Source organism: Cricetulus griseus (genome assembly GCF_003668045.3).
Source record: "Cricetulus griseus strain 17A/GY chromosome 1 unlocalized genomic scaffold, alternate assembly CriGri-PICRH-1.0 chr1_0, whole genome shotgun sequence".
Lineage (NCBI taxonomy): Eukaryota > Metazoa > Chordata > Mammalia > Rodentia > Cricetidae > Cricetulus > Cricetulus griseus.
In genome coordinates this window covers 160,563,048-160,588,094 of record NW_023276806.1, presented here as the reverse complement: position 1 = coordinate 160,588,094, position 25,047 = coordinate 160,563,048, and the positions used below count along the sequence as shown (strand labels likewise).

Here is a 25,047-nt window from a genome sequence, read left to right as displayed (position 1 = left end):
TTTACCACGGAATGCCTGGCTGCCACCCCCACTCCCTCCTCCTATCCCAGATACTGAGGTACAGCAGGGCTGGATTTCTGGGGCACTGTAGCTGCACTATGGAGTGTGGAACTTGATCACTCCCTGCCTACACAGGAAATTTCCTGAAGGCAGTGCTGCCTAACTAACACTTGATATTTCATAACGTTTTGGTGGTGTTGGAATTAGGCTAGTAATAAATACTTGCCAACTGAGTTAGGCAACAGGAGTACAGGGTAAAACCTCTCAGTAACACTGTCAACACAAGCCAGTAGGGCCCGGAGGTGGATGGGAAATGTCTGTGTAGAGAAAACATCTTTCCAAACATGCATGAGGTTTTAGAGAAATGCACCAAGTTAGACTGTCTAATTAACACCTGGAAAAACACTCCACCAGGATTCAGTCAGGAGGGGACCCCTACCTGGATGTCTCTCGAGCGCTCATAGGCCTGGTAGGCCACCTTCTCCTCGGCGCTGGCTAGCTCCTGCTTCAGGTTGGCCGTCTCATGCTGGTGGAGCTCTGTCAGGTCATGAAGCTGGTCTTCAAGCCGCTCATACCTGAAAAAGATGAGAGTCCATACTGAGCACTGCAGAGGCGTCCCAGCAGCATGTTCTAGAATGATGTCTTTTTTTTTGTCTTAGGGCCCCTGGCTTGTTTTCATCCCCTGGAAGACTTTTTCAGAAAGAGTAGGCCTATTTGTGGGGAATACAATTTTGGTTATCCCTGAATCCCAATTCTAGAAGGGACCTGGTCTCTGCAATCTTAACTGTATGTCCTCATCTCTGAGGCTTTACTGAGATCAAACTTGCTTTTTTTTTCTTTTTCTTTTTCTTTTTTTCTTTTCACCCATGTCAGACCAGTACCTAGACTGGCTGCCATGACAACAGATTCACTTTGTCAGAGATGCAGTTGCCCCTTCCTAGGACATGGCTGTGCGGCAAGGACAAGCCAGGACTGGCCACATCTGCAGTGGCTTCTCCTTCTCCTGCTTCTAGTAATTGGGATTGCATGTTCACACAGCCCACGAGAAAAGGAATAAAGTTTTCCACTCCTGTAGTCAATCCCACCAATGCACAATAAACACCCTGACGTGCTTTCCAGCTCTTAGACTCTAAGTGCTAATAAATAATTAACCCTAGGGCTGGAGAGATGGCTCAGCAGTGAAGAGCACTGGCTACTCTTCCAGAAGACCCAGGTTCAAATCCCAACATTCACAACTGTCTGTAACTCCAGTTCTAGGGAATCCAATGTCCTCTTCTGGCTTCATGGGCACTGCACACACACGGTGCACAGATGTACATTCAGGCAAAATACTCATATACATAAAATAAAAATAAATAAATCTTTAAAAAACTACTTTAAGATTAAGCTCATCACAAATTATAGACGGCTTATGGGATAGCAATCCAAAATCCAAAAGTGAGAGAAACACAGTTTCTTTCCCACCACCCCAGAAAAGAGGATTTGGGTCTTATTTGAAACTTTGCCCTGCCCACTTTAAAGAGGGAACAGTATCTAAGGAGGATGTCTTAGCCTGGAATGACTGGCCTATACCAGTTACAGGTTTTTATGTAGGTCATCTGATAGGATCCCTTTCTTAAGTAGGGAAAGGCTTAATTCAGATCAGTGTTTATCTTTGGGTTCAGCTTCATGGGTGCCAAACGTTATCATTGCTCTAGGCAAGCATTCTCTTAGGTAATGAATCCAATGACTATATCTTTAGATTCACAAACAAAACACAGGACACATGAAGGTAAAGACAGTCAAAAACTCACACAAGTGAGTTTTTTTTTTTTTTTTTTTTTGGTTTTTCAAGACAGGTTTTCTTTGTGTAGCTTTGGAGCCTATCCTGGCACTCACTCTAGAGACCAGGCTGGCTTGGAACTCACAGAAATCCACTTGCCTCTGCCTCCTGAGTGTTGGCATTAAAGGCATGCGCCACCAACACCTGGCTACAAGTGACTGTTTGTGATTTGGGATAAGACATGCATCTAAAACATACTACATCTCAAGCATGTGGATGAAATTAAGGTCAGTGCATTCTCGGAAAGCCGTGGCTTGTACAATAAGCACACTGAAATCAAAGATGCACACGTAAAGTTAAAAAAATCACTCTCGTTTCTAATTCAAATAAAAAAATGATAAAAAATTGGTTTTGGGGCTGGATATATGTCTCAGTGGTACAGCACACACTTAAGACACATGAGGCCTGGGTTCAAATCTTGATATCTTAATGAAGTTGCATAATCTTGGGAAAAGAGCCACATTCTAAATTATGACATAAAATTATACATCAAGTGTGAAAGTTAAACTTATAATTTAAATGTTATACTATATAATAAACATTCACAATCTACTTTACATTCCGACAAATTAACCCATTTTGACTGAAGGACTTTGGGGTGATGTTTTTATCAAATGGGTCAAATCTTGTATTTGGTTATCTACACTCTTTATTAAGAAGCAGTAAACGTATAAATGCCAAGCTTCCAAAAAATGTACCTCTACAAACAGCTGAGAGACCCCAAAAGATTTGGGTTAGTATATTAATCTCAAGATGGTGTTTGAAAACCACTCATTTACAGTAAAATGCTTGTGTGTGTGGGGGGGGGAGGTTACCTGTATGAACATATTTATATTTGTTCTGTGGGTGTGTTCTGAGGCCAGAGGCTGATGCCAGTTGTTTTCCTTAGCCGTTCTCCACCTTATTTTCAGGTTCTCTCACTGAACCTGGCTAGGCTGGCTGGCCAGCAAGTCCAGGGATCTCCCCATCTCTACTGCCCCCTGTGTTGGGTTTACAGACCTGCACTGCTCTCTACTGGCCCCTGTGTTGGGTTTACAGACCTGCACTGCTCTCTACTGCCCCCTGTGTTAGGTTTACAGACCAGCACTGCTCTCTACTGCCCCCTGTGTTGGGCTTACAGACCTGCACTGCTCTCTATTGCCCCCAGTGCTGGGCTTACAGATCTACACTGCCAGGCTCAGCTTTTACATGGGTGCTCTGTTTCTGGACTTTTGTCTTCATTCTTGCATGGCAAGTACTTTATACACTGAACCATCCCTCTAGTCTATGTAAGGCTAAAAAACAAGTTTAGTGAACAAAATATGTATATTTCAAGCTGATATACCACATAAAACGCTACCCCGTTGTCCAGTGAATTAAGTTCACTTGTCTGGTATTATGGAAACAGGTTTCTAAATTAGTGTAATAAGACCATCTCAAAAGTCTGATAAATCAATGCCTTAATATGCATGTGAGTCCCAGCTTGGATAATGATGTTTTAAGACCCAGACATGTAATGTCTTCCTCTGTCAGCCATAAGCCAGAAATTATGGAGCCTAGAGTTATGAAGGATGGAAAGAATTATCAATTTTAAATGCCCCTGTATCCATATCCATATTTATTGCAAACACATTCATTAGCACATGACTTTTAGGCAGACAGCCTCTCTGGCTGGTAACTCATGGTTCTAAAGGAATCCCAGTGTGATATGTTGGTGTACATACCTGTAACGCTCCTCTTGCAGAGTCTGAGAGATGAAGCCATATTCTCTCTTAAACTGCACCTTCAGGGCCTCAATGTCCTCTGCCAGATGAGTTTGGGTGTCCTTGATCTCCCTCAGTTCCTCTAGGATCATGGCAATCTTCCCCTGGCTGTCCAGTGTGCTAGCCCCACCAGCCCCAAAGGACTGGTTCCCGTTGCTGTCTGCTGAGCCTGACGTGCCACTAGAACACTCATCATCGCTGCCATACTTGGGTTTGTTCACGATGGTAGCGCTGCCCCCATAAGCCCTGGTGCTGGACTCGGGCCTGAACTCTTCCAGGGAATTTTTCAAGTGAGCGATGTTGTCGGCACTGCCAAACTTATTCCGGATCAAGTTGGCAAACTCTCTGGACTTATTGAAGACAAACACTGGGGGCGTGAGTGATACCCCTGGCATGCTTGACTTACTGCTCTCCAGGCAGTGGGGAGCAGTTCTAGATTTAACGTGGGCATCCTTCAGAGAGTGGTGTATTTCCTTCAGGCTGTCTTTAGAAATGTCCTTTGCGCTTCGAGAGGCTCCGTTCTGTTCAATCTCCCTCAGCTTTCTGTGGTACTGCTCCAGCTTCTTCTGTAGCTGGGCGATCGAGTGTGCTGACTTCTGATTCTTCTTCTCAAACACCTGCTTGATGCGCCCAGCCTGCTGCTTGTCAGCACTGCTGACAAGCTTCAGATACTCGGCAACGTTCCCATCACGGGATGTCTGCTCGATTTTTATCTGCTCTGTCACCTTTAGGATTTTTTGTTTCAGGCTGTCTGCATTGGGTTTGACCTTGTGGAAGTCCAGGATGCCATCTGGAACGTCGAAGTTGAGGTTGGTGTCTGACCCTCCTCGGCGTATGTTCAGGGGTAGGCTGAGGGTATTCATGTCATGACGTTCTACCTGAAGGAACACGAGAAACACACACATTGACACCTGAAGCAAATGAGACCTTCAGTGTGACGAAACTTGTTCAAGCACATGTGGCACGTACGGTAAGTCCTAGATTGTCCGACTGCTTGAGTCACGGGATGAACACTCTGTAATATCCTCCTAAGTTTAAGAAGGCTTGTCGTCCCAGTTCCTACCTCGAACTGTGTGTGCTGTACACTGCCTAGGTGTGAAATCCTACCTCCAGTTTGCCATCTGTATGTGGTGGCTGTCAGTTTCCAGGGTAGAAAACGCATAATGGAATGAGGAACCCAGTCAGTTCTGGTTTCTCAAGTACCCATGTAATTTGGGAGGCTTGTTCCTCACAGTTTACTTTACTATGGGCAATTCCTCTAGTTCAGAACCCACTCATTTAACAAAACAAGGAAAAAGAAAAAAGTTAGAAGAAGAAGAAGAAGAAGAAGAAGAAGAAGAAGAAGAAGAAGAAGAAGAAGAAGAAGAAGAAGAAGAAGAAGAAAGCATTAGCAGATACAGCTATCAAGAAAATTATTTTTCTAATAGAATTATTAAGCAGATGTGACAGAACTGTATGGTGCATGATTAACTTTGACAACTGAATAATAGAACGGTATCTCTGTATGGAAACAAATAACTCCAAACTGCAACCACAGTGATTAAAACAATCAAACAGATGATAATAGAGTGGTTCTCAACCTTCCTAAGGCCGTGACCCTTTAATACAGTTCCTCATGTTGTAGTGACTCATAACCATACAGTTACTTCATTGCTACTTCATAACTGCAATGTTGCTACCTTTGTGGATCATAATGTAAATATCTGATATGAAGGAGATCTGATATGCGACCCCCAGGTTGAGAAGCACAGTGATAATACCAAAACAGCATGACACCGATTTTACACTCACAGGTTGTCCAAAGAACTATAAAGTGGCACTGGGCATTGTGGTCAGGGTTAGAAGCTGGTGCTCTAGAAGGTCAAAACCAGACAATGCACTAAGTTTGCTGATGTTTTCCTAGGGATCTTGCTTGATTATTATTACTGAGTTAGGCAAGAATCATGCTAAAGCCACCCACATGTAGGAACTGAGTACTGTAGAGCCAGAGTTTGCATTCAAGCCACCTCAAGCATTATTACTCTGATACTGTCCTCAGAGGATGAAAAATGAGCCACTGTAGAGTCTCCAATCATAACATCTAAACTGGACAATCTCAGTTGTTGAGTTAATATCCCTTTGATAAGAACAACGCCTTGATGGTGCCCAAAAGAAGACAAGGAAAGAGATGGCGGATGCTACCCCTTCCCACACTGTAAAGGGGCCAGTAAGCTACTAACAAAAGGCAAGTAAGTAATTAGACAAACCCCACAGTGTCTGAATGGCCCAGTACAGACCACTTTCAGTATGAGCATGAAGTCTTTGCCACCAACCTAAATCCTGCCTGGTGCCTTATCAGGAAGAAGCAATTCTGACATTAAGCAAAGGTCAGCAGGTGAAGCCTCCTATAAAACCTGCACAAGTCAGTTAGTGTTCTCTCTTGGTCCTTCTTCCTACACACAGTTACCATTAAATGGACCCTTTCATGTTGCTTTATCTGGTGGAAGAGCATCATGAAGGGTCACTCACGTCAGGCTGGAAGGAAATAGATGCCAAATCACTGTGAGACTAGAAAACAAGACATCTGTAAGAAGAGGACAGAGGAACTGTGGCTTTGGTTGGTCAGGAAAGAGGAGTGTCGGGTACATGGCAATCTTTGGGTCCAAAAGGGTGGTCACAGAGAGCTCATGAAATCTATGTACCCATGGCTCACTACTAAACAGGAACAGCAATGGGTCCAAATAAGAACAACAACAACAACAACAAAATGCACTAAACCTAGCAAATGCTGATTTGAGACAGACAGGGCAGTTCATGGGGTTATACAGCCATAAGTCTGGGAACTGAATTTTGCAGGAGATAACTGATCTGATCCAATTGTGACTTCCTAAGACCTCCCAATTAAAACCACAGCACCCAGTCACTCAAGGCCCCAGCTCACCTTTCAAGCCTCAGTTGCATCTGACAGATGCCATTGATCCTGCCATTGATCCTAAGTGACCCAGTCAGCAATGAGTGGAGAATGTGAGTATCCCGTGGACTTTCTACTTCTTATCAAAAACCTACCATGCTTCTGACAGCCACTCAAACGCTCTTTCCCCCAAGCTTTCCCAGTGCCGGTGGAAGCTGTTTCTTTCTGCAAGCCTTCTTATTGCCCTTTTATCATGTGGTCCTACTTAATCCTGTTCTTATTGCTCATCCATGTACTTTAACCACCAGTCATCTGCAGGAGAGCGAAACAGGAGAGATGATGTCACAGTTGTACCCAGCCTTGGCCAGCACTTCCTTTATTCACAAAGGGTTGTCAACAACTGGTCAACTAAAGTGACATCATTCTTTATTTCAAGGAGTCTACACTGAAGTCATTCAAGATTCCAGTTCATAGAATAAAAAACAGAGCCTCAAGTGTTCTGGCCATATAGCCCTGACAATTTTATGTAGAGCCGTTTCCCAGTACCCAGATCATTCCAAATAGATTCACTAAGTATCACTGTGTGACAATATACAGAAATCCAAATGAGGACTTCCAATCTTTAAATGAAGTATAACTTACAGTCAGGAAAGATGTCAGTATCTGAATCATGATGAGCATTTACAATCTGAACATGTTTGTATAATTGCATGGAGTTTAAAGTAGAGAGGCAGCACTCCTGGGCCCTGTCAATCACAGCAACTTTACTCTTCCCTCTAGGGGAATCCAAGCAATGTCCATTGGTTTGGCCTATTAACACAACATTCTTGTCATTTTTTTTTTTTTTGCCCAACCCTGTTTATGATCTTATAAGCACTTGATCATGCCCTCTTAGAATTCATAGATAAGATTAAATTAAGTTATATAAATATAGAAAAACAACTGACATTCTTTTGTTTGTTTGTTTTGTTTTTGACAATTCTACTATGTCTGAAGAGAAATGTTTGATGGGGTACCTGGAAAAACTCATCAGTAAGTCACCACTAGCTCATCTTTCTTCAGTTCTCCACACTCCTGGGCTGGTCAGCCACCCAGGTAGTCCCAATGCAATGGGCCTGGTTCTACAGGTCCGGGGCAGCCTTATCTACAGAGCAGTGTTTACTCCCAGGAGACAGACTGACTTTTACCTTACTTTAACGTTGTAACAATGCTTGGCGTGTCCTCAAGTCTCTGGGGTGGGAACAGCCAACAACACTTAAAGCTCAAATTAGCCTTACTGCCTGCAGCAAATCTCAGTTAAAAAACATTTGAAGAGTGGCAGAACCATTGGGAGGGGGGGTGCACATTTTGGTCTTTAATATAAAGCCTGACCATTGCAGAGATAACCAAGGGCCAGGAATACATTGCTCAATGCCCACCATTGCTTATCCTGGAATTGGCACCAGGCCTTGGGTGGTGCAATGTGCTTTCAGAGTTAGTCTGTGGGAGGAGGTCAGAGGTTGCCAGATCACCTGCAGTCAGCTTGTACATGGACTGTGTGCATGAGGGAAGGTGGGTTTGTTCCAGCACTGATAGTTACTAGCTGAATGCTTTTGGGTAAACCAAGTCACACATGTGGAATTCTATCACCCAATCTCTAGAATGGGGGAATAGAAACCAAAGTGAATGTTGTATAATTTGAGGAAATACAGCACACTACAAACTGAAGTTGGTAATGGAACAGTCCAGACCGAGGGCTCTGGGGGCAGACTTCACTCTCTCTCATCTTCCCACTCTCCTTAGAAACTATACAGCCTCTGAAAATGACTTAACCTCTCCTCGACTCAGTTTTCTCCTCTGCAAAATGGACTTAAAAATTCTTTAAAGAAGGACAGGTGAGATGACTTAGTGGGTAAGAGTGGTTGCTGTTCAACCGTGAGGACCTGAGTTCAAATCTCTAGCAGCCATAAAAAAAGGGAGGGTAGGTCTGTGCACACACATATAACCCCCATGCCATGGATAGTGTGGAGACTAGAGGGTCACTGGGGCTTCCTGGTTTCTAGCCTAGCTTCAAGTTTAGTGAAAAGACCCTGTCTTAAGTCAATACGGTGGGGAATAAATGAGGACACTCAGTTCTCCTCTCTCTCTCTCTCTCTCTCTCTCTCTCTCTCTCTCTCTCTCTCTCTGCACAAACACAGATATTCTCCAGTCACTGTGAAGAATAAATAGGTAACAAACAAACAGCTACAGAACCCTGGAACACAGAATGGCTTCAATCAGTGTTTCCTGTCATCTTCTCAATTTCATTTAAAAACATACTTTTATGTAAAATGTGAAAGGAAAACAAGCACCATTGTATGAACAATGGCTATTTTTACAACACGGGGCTATGAGGGGTCATTCTTTATCAGGCTTCTTCTGTATTATCCCATTTAAAAAATGAAGTCAATGTAATATTGTTTTGGCAGGAGGAGTGGCTGTTTTTAAAAAGGATGGCTGACTCCCCCAGTCTTCCCACAACGACCTGGCTGTTATTCCTTGGGTAAAAAGCAGACCACTAGCATCTCAGAGAAATACCATTTCTAATTGTGTTTTCTTCTGGCAGCAGAGACCTTTCCACTGTCACCTCAGTGTTCTAGAGCAAAGGCTGAAGAAAAGGCTGAGCCCTGTACAGACATCAAAACCTGACCCTGAGTCACCTCTGCAGCCAGTCAGGACTCTTGCACAGTGTCCCAAGGTAACTCACAACCACCCTGAATTCTGGCACAGTGTGGTCCTTAGGCGCGAGCTTGGGGCTCAGCACTTAGGCTTGCTGCTGTACATTTACTTCTCTGGTCCCTACAGGAAGAAAACAAGATGTGCAAGGAAAACCTGAAAACCCAGGCAACAAAAACGGAAGGAGAAGGGGCTCCTGTGTCTCCTCAATGGTTAGCATGTAACTTGCCCCAGAGGTTCATGTACCAGTGCGATGTGGCACAACCATGGGTGACAGGCTATCATGGTTCTGCTGTCATGGACGCAGTCACAGCCATGCTGGCTTCACAGAAGTACATTTTCTTACTTGGCAGTGGGTTGCTAAAGGTAAGGCCCCTTCTGCACGTGTCAGGTTCCCTTTCTGCTCCTCGGCCATGTTGTGGTGCCATGGTGGTGGTGGGGCACCCCAGTAGGATGCTGTGGTGCCATGCTATTTGGACCCGTTTCCTCCATTATCACAGACCGAACAAATCTCTTTGTAAGTCAGTTAGCATTCTCTTATACCAACAGACAATGGCCTATGAGATCCCTAAGGGACATGGATTGAGGCTCAGAGCTTGCAGATCAGAACAACAGATGGCTAGTAACTGTCTATTTAGCCCAAGGCCAGGTGCAATAGACCTCTGCCCTGAACAGAGAGGTAGCCTGAATTTGGACATACAAGGGGTAGGCCCTTTCAACAGGCAGCTACTTCCACAACTATGGGTATTTCAGGGCTCCTGAAGGTACGGATTTACACCCAGGTCACAAGGGGCAGCATGGTCAGAACCCAAGAGTTTTGAGAGTCCCAATGGCCAGACATCTAATCACTCTTAGTGTTTTTAACTTGTCTTAGCTGACTCCTGTGTTTCTGGTCTAGAGGTAACGCTGTTCCTACAGTGTGTCAGTCAGAATATGCAAGGCTTTGCCATTGCAACAAGGTCAAAATCTCAGTTGCCCCCTTCGTTCTTTTTCTCTCTCTTTTTAAGGTCTATTTCTTCCTCATGCCAGCAACTCAAGCCAGCTGCAGGACCCGAACATTGACAGAGCCTATCCCATCTGGAATGCTGTTGAGTTGTACACTACTAGCTCCTTACACGCTTCTCAGAGAGACGTATCAGTGACTGTCTCCACAAAATCACGTGCCTCTGTGACTCCTGGGGACAAGGAAGCATTATCCTACTTCAAGCCAAAGAAGGACAAAGTCACCTTAGTGACTTATCTGTGAAACACTCTCTGAGGTAGATTCACTGTTGATAATAAATTTGCAAATGAGGGAACCAGGCACAGAGAAGTTAAGTCAGTAGCAGGACACGTGACTAATCAATGGAAGAGCCAGGACAGAAGTCCAAGTCTTGTTCTTCTAGATCTTGCTTCCCTAACAAGACTGAGTATGTCTGTGTGAATTAGGCACCATGCTAAGGCTTTTTAAGTGTCAATATATCTTTCACACTAGCCCTCTTTTATAAGAACACTGAGGTTTACAAAGAAAATATATCTCTCTTGAAGCCCATGGATAAAACACAGTTTAACTGGATCTCAACTTGGGTTTATGAAATACTCAAGGCTGACCATGTGAAAACTTACTCTGTAGTGCTGTTAACACGGCTGCCTGGGCTTGTGTGGGCTCTGGGCTTCGGTGAGAAGCCTGTCAGAAAATTTTCCTTCATCACCAATTCTGGACTTATCACTTCCAGTAAGAGCTCTTCCATGCCCTGGTGTTGCTTTCTGGCATGTCCCCACCTCAGGCTGGATCCGTAAAATATGAGCGGTAGTTTAAGCCAAATGATTTTATAGGGACTAAAAGTGTATTGCTTTTATGGCAACAATACCTAAACATTTGTAGTCACCAAGAGAAAAGAATGGGACAGGGTATAAGGGAAAGAAAGGTAAGTAAGGGATGGAAGGGGGTGGGGAGAAAAGAGGATTTGGGAGTGCCCGGCAAGTGAGGGCCTGGTATCTGGGAATGGCACCCAGTGCAGGTCCGGATGGAGGGCAAGGTTCCTCTCCTGTGCAGGGTGATCCTGAGGGACAGAAGAGCTGTGCAGTGTGGCCTCTGAGCTCTCCCTCCCCTCCACTAAGAATGTATACTATACTAGGTCACCTTCCTCCTGACTTGCCACATACTTGAAAACTGTCCAGTGAGGCCATGAGTGCGGAACCTAGGGCACTTAGCTAGACAATTGCCAAGCATTTGCCCCTTTTCCCCGAGACAGGGTTTCTCTGTGTAGTCCTGGCTGTCCTGGAGCTCACTCTATAGTCCAAGTTAGCCTCAAACCCATAGATCCACCTGCCTCTCCCTCCCAAGTGCTGGGATTAGAGGCGTGCGCCTCCATTGCCCAGATGTACTTGGCTCTTTGCTAACGGAGTCAATGCACTAAAACACACACAAGTTCTACTGCTGCTACCACCACCGTAACCACACCATCATACTACCACAACCACAACCACACCACCACCACCACCACCAAAAACAACTGAAGCCTTGGCAAGCCTCTTGTCACCTGTTTCTAGAGACACATGGCTGCATTCACATGGACACCTGCTTCATTTTCTGGAAGAAGGCCAGTCTCTCCCCACCTGCCCCAAACCAATAATCTTGAGGAGCTTCATGTGTCACCCATAAGGACATTTTATTAGGGAAGCACCTGTGTCCAACTCTTATTTCCAATTTGCTTGGACAAGGACATTTCTTCTGATTGTTCCCATCTGCCAACAAAGTGCACTGTGTCCAGCAGGGGCCCTGCACTGACACTGTCACTAAAACGTTTCCTTATAGCATCCCTCTCCCTCCCTCACATCATTGTTAGGGGGATCTCCTGAATGTCAGAGTTGCGCTGCCTCCTGCCTGGAAGGGAGGCCCTGCCACTCTGTAGTTGAAGACCATTTGGAACCGTATCTAGAGGGCACACACCTCCAACAGCCTCATCTTTTTCTCCACAGACTCCACAAACTAATACTGTGAAGATGTGTGAGGCAGTGTTTAAGGCTCTCAAAGGCAAATTCTTCAAGCATCCTCAAGCGCTTACAAACACTTGATACTGTAATTATAAATAATTATCTTCTCATTAAGTCTCTACCAGCCAGTGCTGCTAATCTACTTTGAATTACATGCACAGGAAAATACACATTTCTTCAAAATGGCTCATAACTCATACTTTGAATTCATACAAACTAATCTCTGATGAAATTCATCTGACCTGGTAAAGATTTACAGTGTGCTAAACACATAGGAGAATGATGTTGGAATGAGGAAGATAACTGCCCCTAGAAGGGTAAGCAGGGAAAGTGATAGTGAGGAAAACTCACCCATCTTAGACAAGAACACCAACTTCCACTGAGGAACAGGCCTGGGGTGGAAACCACAGAGGCTCACGGGCAACACCCATAGCAACTGCTTTTAGGGAGAGCCTCCAGACACCCATGTACCTTGAATTTAAGCAGTTCTGGGAATGGAAGTGAGTACCTAGTATCTGATCCTCCCCTCCCCAGGCCTTGGCACTCAGAACCATCCTGAGAGAAAGGCTCACAGTTCCCCTCAGGAGATGGCTGACAGTCAGTTCCTATAAGAGGAAGCTGGAGGCCACACCAGGCACTAAACACAGAGCAAGTGAGCACTGAAGCTTTTAGTCCCTGACTCAGAATGAAGGGAGGGAATGAATGAAAGGCCCTGGGCTTGAACTTAAGGACTCTGGGGCGGGGGTGTCTGGCGCCTTTCCCACTCTGCATGTGCATGCTCCCTAGATTGTGGCCAGCAGCAGGGGAAGCCAGTGAGTTGGGGAAGGTAGGGAACCCTTGCTCTACTTGTAGACAGGCAACCCTAGAAGAGCCGAGGAAGCCACCATAAAAGGCGAGTTTTTGAACCAGTCTTCACATGTTTTAACCAAGGAGCGGAGAGGACAAGGCCAGTCCTGGGGGTGGAAGGTCTGCCTTCTATGAGGACAGATGCCCTGTCCCTTTCTCCTTATTCACATCCTCCTTTACCCGCAAACACACACGGTGAGAGCTCCTGGGAGTGATCTATGCTTAAATTAAGTTCCTGAATGACAGAAACTCAGCACCTGTCCCCAGTCCTTGACATCGAGGACCTGAAGATCCTAGAAGGGTCTTCATGCCTTAGACACACAGCATAGCCCAGCTGTCCATTGTGTGGGACCTGGAGCATATCTCTGCACAACCACTGGCATAAGGCTAGAGTGGGTGCGACACATATCTATTGAGTCTTCACAGCTCCACAGGCAGCTGTCACTAGTCTACTGTATGGATCGGAACATGGGGAGGACATCAGATAATTGTGGTTACAGCTCAAAGCCGAGGTCTTTCTCACTGTCTAGGTTTTAACCTTTATCTCATCCCATGGATCTGATAAGCACCCAGCCCTGAGTACTTCATGCATGTCTGTGCTGGTCTCCCAGCACAGCATGGTCTCCCATGCCCCCACCCCAACTCACCCTCCAAGGCGAGAGTCTAAAGCTGACACTTCTGAGAAACCTTGTCCACACTCACGACCAGCTAGGAATTGATGATGTCCGTTGTGCTTCACCCCAGATTTGCCATTACCTCCCTTACCGTGTTTATTCTGCTTTGTGTGGTAAGTATTTGTACAGCATTTGCTCCCTCAACATTTGGGAGCCTCCCTCGAGAGAAGGCTCGTCTAATGAGCCACCTGTCTGCCCACACTGTTTCTTCAATAGAACCTCTGTGTTTGTTGAATGAATCAGTGGTTGACAAACAGCCAACTGGGGCATCCAGTTGGTCCTCTTGTTTACACTTGTTCAGCTGTTTGCAATGAAATCAAGAAGAACCTGTGGCCGAGGATGTGACATGGCTGTGAAGACAACATGGCTTTCAAGCCAGACTGGGGAATTGTTCATGCTCAAATATGAAGGAAGCCAGCAACCCCCATGGCTCTCCTCAGCTCCAAGCTGCATATAGGTGGTCAACTACCAAATGATCCTTTTTAGGATAATTTGTTTAAGATTTAATTTAATTGTGTGAATGTAAGTATGTCTGTGTGTAGACATGTAGAGGTGAATGCAGTGGCCTGAGAAGCCAGGGGCATTGGATTTCCTGAAACTGGAGTTGCAGGCTGCCTGATGGGCTGGGAAGCAACAAACACAAGTCTTGCAAGAGCAGTGCATGCTCTTCATGTCTGAGCCATGTCTCTAGCCCCCAAAATTCTGTCTATTAAGAGTCACAGTTCACAAAACATGCAGGCAGGACCCCTCCCTTCCCAAATGGCATTTCCCTGGAAGTACTATTATAATCAATGCTTGATTGAATTTACTCATTGTCATAAGGAAGCAGTCTTGTATTAACTAGATAACTTTCAACTTATCCAATGAACCAGCAAGACTGTTAAATGTGGTGGCAACATGGATGCACTGAGAGACAATAACATTATATGAAATAAGGCAAGCATGGGAAAACAGATGTGTGCGTTCATTCTTATATGGAATTCTTAAAAAAAACAAACAAACAAACAAACAAACAAAAAAACGAGTTCACAGGACTGGACAAAAGAAGCCAAGGAGAGGGAATGGGGAAGAGACTGTTTGCAGATATAATGTTAGAGCCAGAGAAGAGGAACAAGTTATGGTGCTCTATTACACAGAAAGTGATTATAGCAAACATCACAGAGTCCTACAGGGAAGATTACTAGGAGAGAGAATTTTGAATGTTATCACCAAAAAGAAATGATAAATATTTCAGATGAAAACCCCAAGTATTTTGAGTTGTCATTATACAGATTAAAGTTTGAGTTATCATTACATAGACTACATCATACTACTAGACATATCATTAATATCCCCTAAAGACCTATAGTTAGTTCTCTGTCAATGAAAATTTGTGCCACGTATAATTTCTTGTTTCTTAGCAAGCATAATTCCACTGAATCGTGACCTAAAAAAATGCAGGTATCCTAGGGCTAAGAGTGAAGTTTGCCTTTCATGTGTGAGGCTTGAAGATCAAAGACCAAGACAATGTATCACTATTTACTTATTCAGTGTGTGCACATGCCAGAGCAGGGTTGGTGACAAGTGCTTTTACTCTCTTGCCATCTTGCTGTACTTGCTAACCCTTAAATTATTAGACTATTTATGTGTGTATATCTATCTATCTATCTATCTATCTATCTATCTATCTACCATCCATCCATCCATCCATCTCTGACAGCCTTTCTCTCTCTTAAATCTAAGCTGGCAATGACATGTTGAAAAGGAAAAGGCTGAGCTGGAGAATGGTTGAGAAAGAATGGGTGACATAATTTAAGAAAAGCAGTGTGTGAGAGAAAGATGCCAGGGTTCAAACTGAGGGGTTTTTATTAAGGCAAAAGGATGGTAAAAGGGGGGGGGGAGTAAGAGGGGAGATTGGCTTCCAGGGACAAGAAAAACAGGATAGAGGAAAGAGAGGCAGGAGAGAGAGAGAGGGGGGCAGACAGACAGACGGAGGGAGAGAAAAAGAGAGAGAAGAATGGGAGGTAGGCAGGGCCCTTTTAAAAGGGAACATCGTGAATGTGCACAGGTGGTGCTCTTAGTGGCTGCAGCTAAAGGCATATCCTGTCAGAACCCCAAGGACAGGCCAGTACAGATGCCTGAACACTAACTTATGTGATCTTAGAGAGTTCAAAATTAGTTTAAAAAAAGAAAGGAAGACAAAAGAAGGTTATTAGGTCTTCTAAGAACAAAATATGTTTTTAAATGCTTCATGTACATTGTTTCAGTTTTGTCCTCAAGAACCTGAGACTAGAATTCAGGCTCCCATTTTCTGGGTGGAGAGAGTGACATGGCTTGTGTGGAGTTGTCAAGCTGGCAGTGGCAGAATTGTGGTTGCAGCCCAGATCTACCTGGTTGCAACCACAGTTGCTGACAGCCAGTGCCTATGCTGACTTGCTGGCTGGGTACACATATACATACAGTGTTTTACTTAAGATAGTCCTTGGTGCCACGAGGCAATTACTGGATCAGTTTTCAATCTGATACTAACAAGGGAAGGTAGCTTAAATCCCAAAGTATCTTGCATAATGAAAAATGCAGGCTACTTCTGTCTGCTTCGGCCATTGATAATGACACAAAACAGGAACTCCCTCCTCAGGCTGAGTTCAGATACGAACTTCCACAGTCACTAAATGCTGGCTATCAGCTGCAGTGAGTGCAGGCTTCCTATTTGCACTGTCACTGCAGATTAAAGACACCAGAGACGCTTGTTTCAGAGGGAGGCAAGTGTGCTAGGAACACTTTGCAATCTGTTAGAAAAGGATCTGAGAAGAAATAAAAGGCATTGTGAATTGTGGTTTTAAAGATAAACACCATATCATGACCCATCTTAAAATCCATGTCTGTATTTGAGTTGGCTGTATTTCTAAAACAGAGGGAGCAGCCTGCCAGGGCCAACTCACAGTGCATGCAGCAACCAGGCAGCTCAGATTTCTTAGGATTCCATAGCCATGTGTCCTATAGAGAGGTCAATGACCAGGAGGTGGCCTAAGTGAGAGCCTGAGCACAGCTTGATTCAAGCTGTAGTTCTGCCATGTTGTGTTACTTTGTATAAGTTATTTCGCTCCTGCTTTAATCTCCTATGTGTAATAAGAGGACAGTGTATCTATTCTACAGGGTAACTGTGAGGTCAGCCTGAACCTGTGCTTTCACAGGCCTTGTACAGAGCAAGGGCTGAAAAAGCCAATACACTCTAGGAAGGCAGGAACTTTATTTGCTGAAGTCCAATGCCAAGAGCAACAAGAATACTACCTCTGCAACTGCCAACATACGTACACACCCCTCACATATGTGTGCATGCAAAAACATAGATGCACACAAACACACAACAGGTATGAACTTTACCATTGGGGCTGAGTATCTGCTGTGATATAACTTCTGCTTTTCCACATGAAAAAATAAAACACTATTTAGTAGTTATTCAATTAATTTCATGACCAACTGATGGTTTTAATCCTGCTTGAAAGTGCTTTATAATTGGGAAGAGACAAGCTTCTTCCCCTCTCCTGTTTGCTAATTGTATCTAATTCATTTATTTTTATCTCATGTGTTTCACCTGCATGTATGTCTGTGTGACGGTGTCAGATCCCCTGGAACTGGAGTTACAGACAGCTGTGAGCTGCCATTCCGGTGCACCCAGGTCCTCTGGAAGAGTGCTCTTAACCACTGAGCCATCCATTCAGCCCCTGCTAACTATAGCTAGAGACTCTGACACCCTGAAGAATGATCCGTGGTTCCTCCCTGGCCAGTAGGTCAACAAAGGATTAATTTCCCCTTGCTGTAAATTCACCAATTTCTCCCTTTCAGAACACTGTCTATGAAACTTCCTGTGATTCACTGCTGCCTTGGCAGGAAGGTTTAAGATGAAGGGTTTGTTTGTTTTTACACACATTGACAACAGAAGCAGAATTTACCCTAAGACTTACCATCCTAAGAATAATTCTGTGGCTTTTGTTTTGTTTTTTAATCAGAGCTTGGAAAAGACCACAATACCTTGAAACTAGAAATGCTATAATAACACAGAAATTGGTTACTGTTTCCCCTCCTTCTCCTTTAATACCTGGCTTCTTGGACAGAGCCAGTTATACTTCATATAATTGACACTAAGAGGGAGGTGGATGTGTTCCAGGTGAGAGACCAAAGCCTCTAGATAACTGAAACTCTTGCCAAGTAAGAGTCACCATTTTTAAGTATTGCCATTATTGTGCTCTTGTTAACCATGGCTATTGTCATGGTTTGGGACTGGAATTTACTCCAGACACATAGGAGTTGGTCCTTAGATGGCACTACTGGGGGATGTGGGGAGATGAGGCTTAGCTGGTGTATATGGCAAATTAAGGAGCCTCTGTGGGTTACAGCCTGGCCCTGCTTCCAGCCCAACTCTTTGCTTCCTAACTATGAACTGAACATCCTCTCAAATCAGGAGCTGGACTAAAGCTCTCTTCCCTTAAGTTGCTTTGGTCACTGCAATGAACAAAGAGATAAACACAGTCCTCCAGAGAATATAACTTGAATTATGACATAACACAGTTACCTCAGGAAAACACCTGACCTAGGTAGAACAGCAATCTGTGCCACAGTTAACTTCAGACCTTTGGACCCTTGTGTGAGGGAACTGGGTAGCTGAACTCTACAGCCTTGCAATGTCTCTGGAGCTCTCCCACTCAGCAATCTTTTATGTCACACAACAGCGATGGTCTTATTAAGTACATTGGAGGGGCTGGAGAGATGGCTCAGAGGTTAAGAGCACTGGCTGCTCTTCCAGAGGTCTTGAGTTCAATTCCCAGCAACCACATGATGGCTCACAACCATCCAAAATAAGATCTGGTGCCCTCTTCTGGCCTGCAGGGGTATATGCAGACAGAATACTGTATATATAATAAATAAATAAATAAATAAATAAATAAATACTTAAAAAAAAAGTACACTGGATTATTAGCAAATTGAGTATGTGTCCTTTTGTAGGATCAGTGTGGCCCAATGAAAATCATGCAACTAAGTAGTAGTTTAAATACAACAAATCAAAGGAGCAAATGAGTGTTAATACAGTTCTCAATCTGTGGGTTGCAACCCCTTTAGCATGCAACAACTCTTTTACAAGGGTCACCTAAGACCATCTGCATATATATTTACAATTCATAACAATAGCAAAATTACAGTTTTGAAGTAGCAATGGAAATAATTTTATGGTTGGGGGGTCACCACAGCATGAGGAACTGTATTAAAGAGCCACAGCATTGGGAAGGATGAGAACCTCTGCTGTAGAGAAAGCTCCTGCCTGCATCTAATACTTAAGCACAAAAACAGTCATGCTGAGAATTGCACAGTGGTTACACTTGCAGAAGTTTCGAGAGTGAGTTACCAGAAGGGGGCACTATGGAGCATCAGGCCACTGACAATACTGATCCAGATGAGTTACTCCATGTAGAGTAGGAATCATCCAACCAAACATCTAAGATATATGGGAGTTACTGTAAGTTATGTCTCCAAAAAAAAAAAAAAAAAGGAATATAACAATAAAAAAAATCTTAGATCATGAAAACACAAGCGCTGCCAAAATCATCAATATACAGTAAGAACATTAATTAGCCTGCCAATATGTATTGCATTTTAATTTCCAGCACGCCCATGATGCTATCTGATAAGTGTGTGTATGTTACCAGAACCTAAAGTGTAAATTAAAAGTAACAAAAGTCTGTAAGGTCTATGGCTAGGCCCTAATATCTGGGAGGTAAATGGATTGTATTAGAATGCTTAATTCTAAATTCTGAAAAACAGCGATCCCTAAATACCATGTTGATACACACTGGGCTGATGTCTTATCTCATTACATAATGGTTACTTAGAGCCAATGTTTCTCAAAGAGGCAGGATTTAGCTAAAAAGTACACAGAGTACAACCAGGGCTCACATACACAGACCGCATTGTTTCTATGATAACTGACAGAATTTATGAAGTTAGGTTCCAAACCAGCCTACCCAAATCCAGAATTTCTATTTGGAAAATGCCCTCCCCTCCCCATCTGCTTTGTGAGCCAGGCAGCATGCTACAAGCCCTGGAGTCACAGAGAGGGACGTGATAAGCTTGGCCCTGGGAGTGTCCATTGTTTAGGTGTCAAGGCTCATGAATTACATGTATGTAGGAGAATGCAGTATGTTTTATAGAAACTGGAATGAAGAGGAAGCTGTAAGGAAACTTGATGATTCAAAAAGGGTTCTGGGACAAAGACACCTGATATGAATTTGGGGGTGGGGTGGGGTGGGGTTGAAAAGCTACACTTGAAGCTAAGGCTAGCTAATGTTTTATCTAAGAGAATATTATCTATCACCTATCTGTCACATGATAGACAACCAATCATTTTGCTTCTAAAATGCACAACTGGTAATTCAGGACATTTCCACTTATTCCTCTCCTTGGAGACGTTTAACAATACTAGACAAACTCCAATTATCATCAGTATCCTTGGTTCCTTACATGGGGGTTGGGGGACAGATGGACAAATTACAAAGGTGCTATTTTCAGACCAAAAGAAAAGGCAGGAGCTAAAGAAGATTCTCTGAAGGAAATAGGACCACTTACTTATGGACCACAAAGAAAAACTCTGGCACGTCACACCCTCCTTTCCCTAAGCAGTCTAGCAGCATGACAGCAGTATGGTCACCTATTTCCTCGTCCAACTAGGTGCTAAGACAGAAGTTCTGTCAAGAAAAACAAACAAACAAACAAACTCAGATTAGATTAATAAAGGGGTGTCTATATTATGGGGGAGATGTGATGGTTACTGTTACCTCTCACCTTGGCAGGATCTGGACCCACCTAGGAGACAAGCTTCAGGCACACTTAGAGGGATCAGGTTGGCCTCTGAGGATGTCTTTGAAGGGTTCTCTGAATTAGGCTAACTGGCATGAGGAGGCCCACTCTAAAAGTGGGTTTGAGTCCTGGACTGTATAAAAAGGCAGATGGAAGCCGAGCACTGTGCTCACTGCTCTCTGCTTCGCTCCTGTTGCCATGATGGACAGTGCCCTTGTACAGTGAGTTCAGTTCATTCACCTGTGAATTGCTTTTGTCAAGGCATTTTTATCATAGCAAAAAGAAAAACAACAACACAACAGCCTAAGGCCATGGGGCAGAAGGTAGCTTGGGAGTTTCAATGTCAGATACTGTTCTTCCTTGATTAGGATAGTAGATCAAATCAAGTGTCTGTACCCCACTTGGAGCCCTCACTCCACCAGAGACTGTGAGAACTCAGATGGGGTACCTGCTTGGAGCTTATTACAGAACTGCCTGTATTCAGAACCTATTGATTCTATGCCTAGAGGGTCAGATAGGCTTTCTTAACAGACTTTATTCACATTAGTTCCTTAAGATATATATGAATGGTAGGGCCTTTTTTACTTCTCCTTTCTTTGTCCATTGGAAAGCTGATGAACTTGACTCCAAGGCTTTGAACAGTGTAGTGCTAGCTACAATATGGTATGCTTCATTAATTCAGCCCAGTCCACCTACTTTATTCAGCATTTCAAAATGCTAGAGGACCATCTGTTTGAGATTCATCCACCAAGAACATTTTGAAACCCCATTCAGCCCAAGATATTAGCCTGAAACTCGATGAGCTAATGTTTCTTTGGTCTCCATACTTTAGTGGCTTTGATGCCCTCACTGCTTTGCATGTTATCACACTTGTTTAATTGTTAATGACACTGAAAACATGCCTGTAAATACCTCAATCCTCTGTCAAAGACACCATGTGTGATTGCTTTTCATCCTGGATAAATATGAACTGGACAATCAGTGAATACATACTTGATCTCACAGGACTGACTCCAAGTGTTCAGTCATATGTCATCAGCAACAACGATATGTTATTTCACATTGTGGGGCACAGCCTTCAAAGGAACTAACAATATGCATGAAAGGGAAAGTGGCAGTGTAATTAGGCAAGAACTAAATGACAAGCATATTTTGGGGACAATCATCAACTTTGCATTTATCCAACATTGTTCATCAACACTTCCAATAAATCTTTCCAACTGTTCTTGTCCCAACCCAGATATGATTATCTCAAGATCCGACACATCTATTCTGAGTGTCACACTATGCAACTGACAGTCCCCCAGTCTTTACAGCTAACCCCCTCCTTGACCACCACACCTGCCATGTTCTTTTTCCTGTGTCTTCCTTCAGCTCCCTCACCCTCCTTGACTAGTCTAGCCCAAATCTTTTATACTGCATGCTGGATCACTGCCATGGTCTTTACTCATGTGTCCCCAGGCTACTCCTTTCAATGGTCACACACTGTCTATGGGATGGAGTTCAACTTCCTGGAGTTGAACTTTAATGGCCTCCATGCACTGGCCCAGCCCTGTCTTTGAACACATTTTGTACTTTCTCCCTCTTTCCCAGAGCAAACACCCTGACCCGGTGAACCTTGTTCAGGCTAAGTGCCCATGCCTGGATCAGTTCCGTCTACTCCTTTACCTTTGTTTGGAGGCCCACACAGAAATGCAGTCCTACCATGCCTTCCTCCTCCTGGGGTCTACTCAGTGCAGGGATGCTTGCCAGCACACCAATGCAATGCTAAGCTCCATATCAGGGAATCTCCCATGTCCAAAGAGATCACAAGAAAGGTCTGTTAATGAGGTTACAGCAAACAGTTCAGTGGCCACAAGGAATGTTGGCCCTACAGCCAGGAGAGAAGACAACTGAACGCTCAAATCTCTAGCCACTAGGCTAGAGTAAACACACTCCCACTCATCACATTTTTTGTTCCATATCAGACCTTTCCTTCTCCACAATCATGACCACCATGAGGAGAAAGAAAACTATTCTACTTGCCCCGTGTCTTTTGGAGAAGTACAAGTACTGAATGTGGATCCTGGTGCAGGGAAGCAAGCACTCCACCAAAGAACTATACTCATCCACAGCCCTCTTTCTCTTTATTTATTAGTTAGTTAGCTTTTGTTTCTTCTGACACAGGGTTTCTCTGTATATTCCTGGCTGTCCTGGAATTTGCTTTGTAGACTAGGTTGGTTTTGAATTCAGAGATCTTCCTGCCTCTGCCTACAAAGTATGAGGATTAAAGATGTGAACCACCACTTCCTGGGCTTTACTTTTTATCTTGAAATCAAATTGTCCAGGCTGGTCTTGAACTCACTCTGAAGCCTATGTTGGCCTTGAACTTATAATCTTCCTGCCTCAGTTTCCTAAGTAGCTGCGATTATAGGCCTGTGTCAACCAGACCCCGATATCTGGCCCCTCTGAGTATCCACAAAGTGTTTTTTAAAACAAACAACTCTTAAGAGATTTGAAGATGAGAAATGAAGATCAAAGTGTATGTAAGTCTTTGCCTCTTCTCCAATTCCTTGCTAGTGCTTTTAATACTACAGTCTGCTACCACCTCTGCCACCACCACCACCACTTACTTACAGTTTTGGAAGCACAGACAACCGTCAACAGTGAACCACTTTAAAAAAAATACAGCGCACTAGAAAACGATGCAGCGACTAAAATGGAAATGGAGCTGAATGGCAACCATGGGAAGCTGTCCAAGGCAAACCGTTAAGAGGGAAGGCAAGATGCTGAGCTATGCCTGTGGTGCACATCCATCTGTCTTCACAGGAGGGTGGAATGGTCATTGTAGATGTGTACAAGTGTCCTGTATGTACATAGAATTTTCTAGAAGGATACCCTAAGAGTTTTGAATGATAGCTACCTGTGGGGCAATGGACTGGGGGATCTGGAGATAAAAAGACTTTGTTTCACATTCCTTCTTGCTGTCATTTAGTTTTATGTTTTAGAACAAAGTCCCTACTGCCTCTACTCTCAAATGAGACTAACAGGCAAATACCCATGAAACTTCATTAACGTGTGTGAGGCCCTTCTCTAAAGACCTTTGCTTTTTTTTTTTTTTTTTAGGATTTTTATTTATTTTTATCTTGTGTATGGGGTTCTGTCTGCAGCAATGTCTGGGCTCTATGTGCATGTAGTGCTTGTGGAGGCCAGAAGAGGGCAACACAGTGGGAGTTGCAGACAGTCATGAGCCGCCATGTGGGTGCTGGGAACTGAACCTGAGCTCTTAACTTCTGAGTCACGTCTCCAGTCCCATCTAAAGATTTTACTTTTTTTACTTTTTACTCAGAGTAACAAAACAACTGGCCTCAGGATGGTAAGATTTTTGTAGCCCCACATTGATTTAATGATATCCTTTATGTGATTACCTTTAGAAAAGCAACTCCACTAAGAAGAGGTTTTTAAAATCAGATCCCTGAGCTGGAGAGATGGCTTAGAGGTTAAGAGCACTGGCTGCCCTTCCAGAGGACCTGGGTTCAATTCCCAGTAACCACGTGGTGGCTCGGAAGACAAATCATGTCCTCAGACATAGTTCTAAGAAAGAATACAGACACTATGCTGGAATTGCCAAGTCAGAATATAAATTTTCAATAAAAAATGCCACAAAAATACAGTACACTAATATGACATTTTTCTTCTATAACTTCACAAAATACCATTTCATCAAGGTACCAATGCCACGGAAAAGCACTTGTGCTGAGGGTCACCTTTCCAAATGCTCACAGTTTTGAATCTGGACTGTGTGTGCAGTAATGCTTCCCACAGAGACTCTTCACTGGGAACATCCACTGGAGCAAAACAGTGCAGGATCTCACAGGCGCACCCACACATATAAAACAGAGGCAGGTACGCATGTGCACACACACACACACACACACACACACACACACACACAGCACAGCACACACACAGCACAATGAAGGTTCTGTCTGCAGTGTGCACTAGTCTTACAAGACTATAATGAAGCTAGGAAAAAACCCTCACCTGGTGACATCATAGCTGCATTACTATCACAGCACAACACATTACTCATGCATGTGTCTGGGCGATACCAGTGTAAACATTCCCACTTCCTTAGCAGTCATAGACAAGTGTGACACATACTCACTTGGAAATGAAGGTGTCCCTGGTTTACATACTCAGGTACTTTATAATTGTATCTTACTCTCCTTCTACAGATCATTAAAACGAAACAGTTAATTGTAAAACAACAGTAAGCAGGTCCTCCAGGAAGCCACTGAGAAGTCACTGTCACTGCCTGATGGTTCCATGTGCCTTATTGCTCCTGAACACCTTGTCTGGTGGGACAAGATGTGGGAGAAGTCATCTCCATCATGGAAAGGCCTAGGCTAATGTGTATGCTTGAATCTCAGAATAAGAAGGTACTTTTTTTGTATAGCTCAGTGTTTCTGACCCCCTTGGAGTCAGATATCAGATACCCTGTATATCAGATATTTACATTGTGATTAATAAACAGTAGCAAAATTACAGTTATGAAGTAACAACAAAAATAATTTTGTGGTTGGGGGGTCACTA

At 43.8% G+C, this 25,047-nt stretch overlaps 1 protein-coding gene across 1 annotated transcript in view; it reads right to left on the bottom strand.

Moving 5' to 3' along the window:
* The window catches only part of Tmcc3 (transmembrane and coiled-coil domain family 3), a 71,674-nt gene that overhangs the window by 7,870 nt on the left and 38,757 nt on the right, over positions 1 to 25,047 (bottom strand). The window contains exons 2-3 of the mRNA XM_027392653.1: positions 3,526 to 4,442; positions 440 to 575 (exon numbers count right to left, since the gene is read on the bottom strand). Coding sequence (XP_027248454.1) covers positions 440 to 575; positions 3,526 to 4,442 — 1,053 coding nt within the window. The remainder of the gene's footprint in view (positions 1 to 439; positions 576 to 3,525; positions 4,443 to 25,047) is intronic.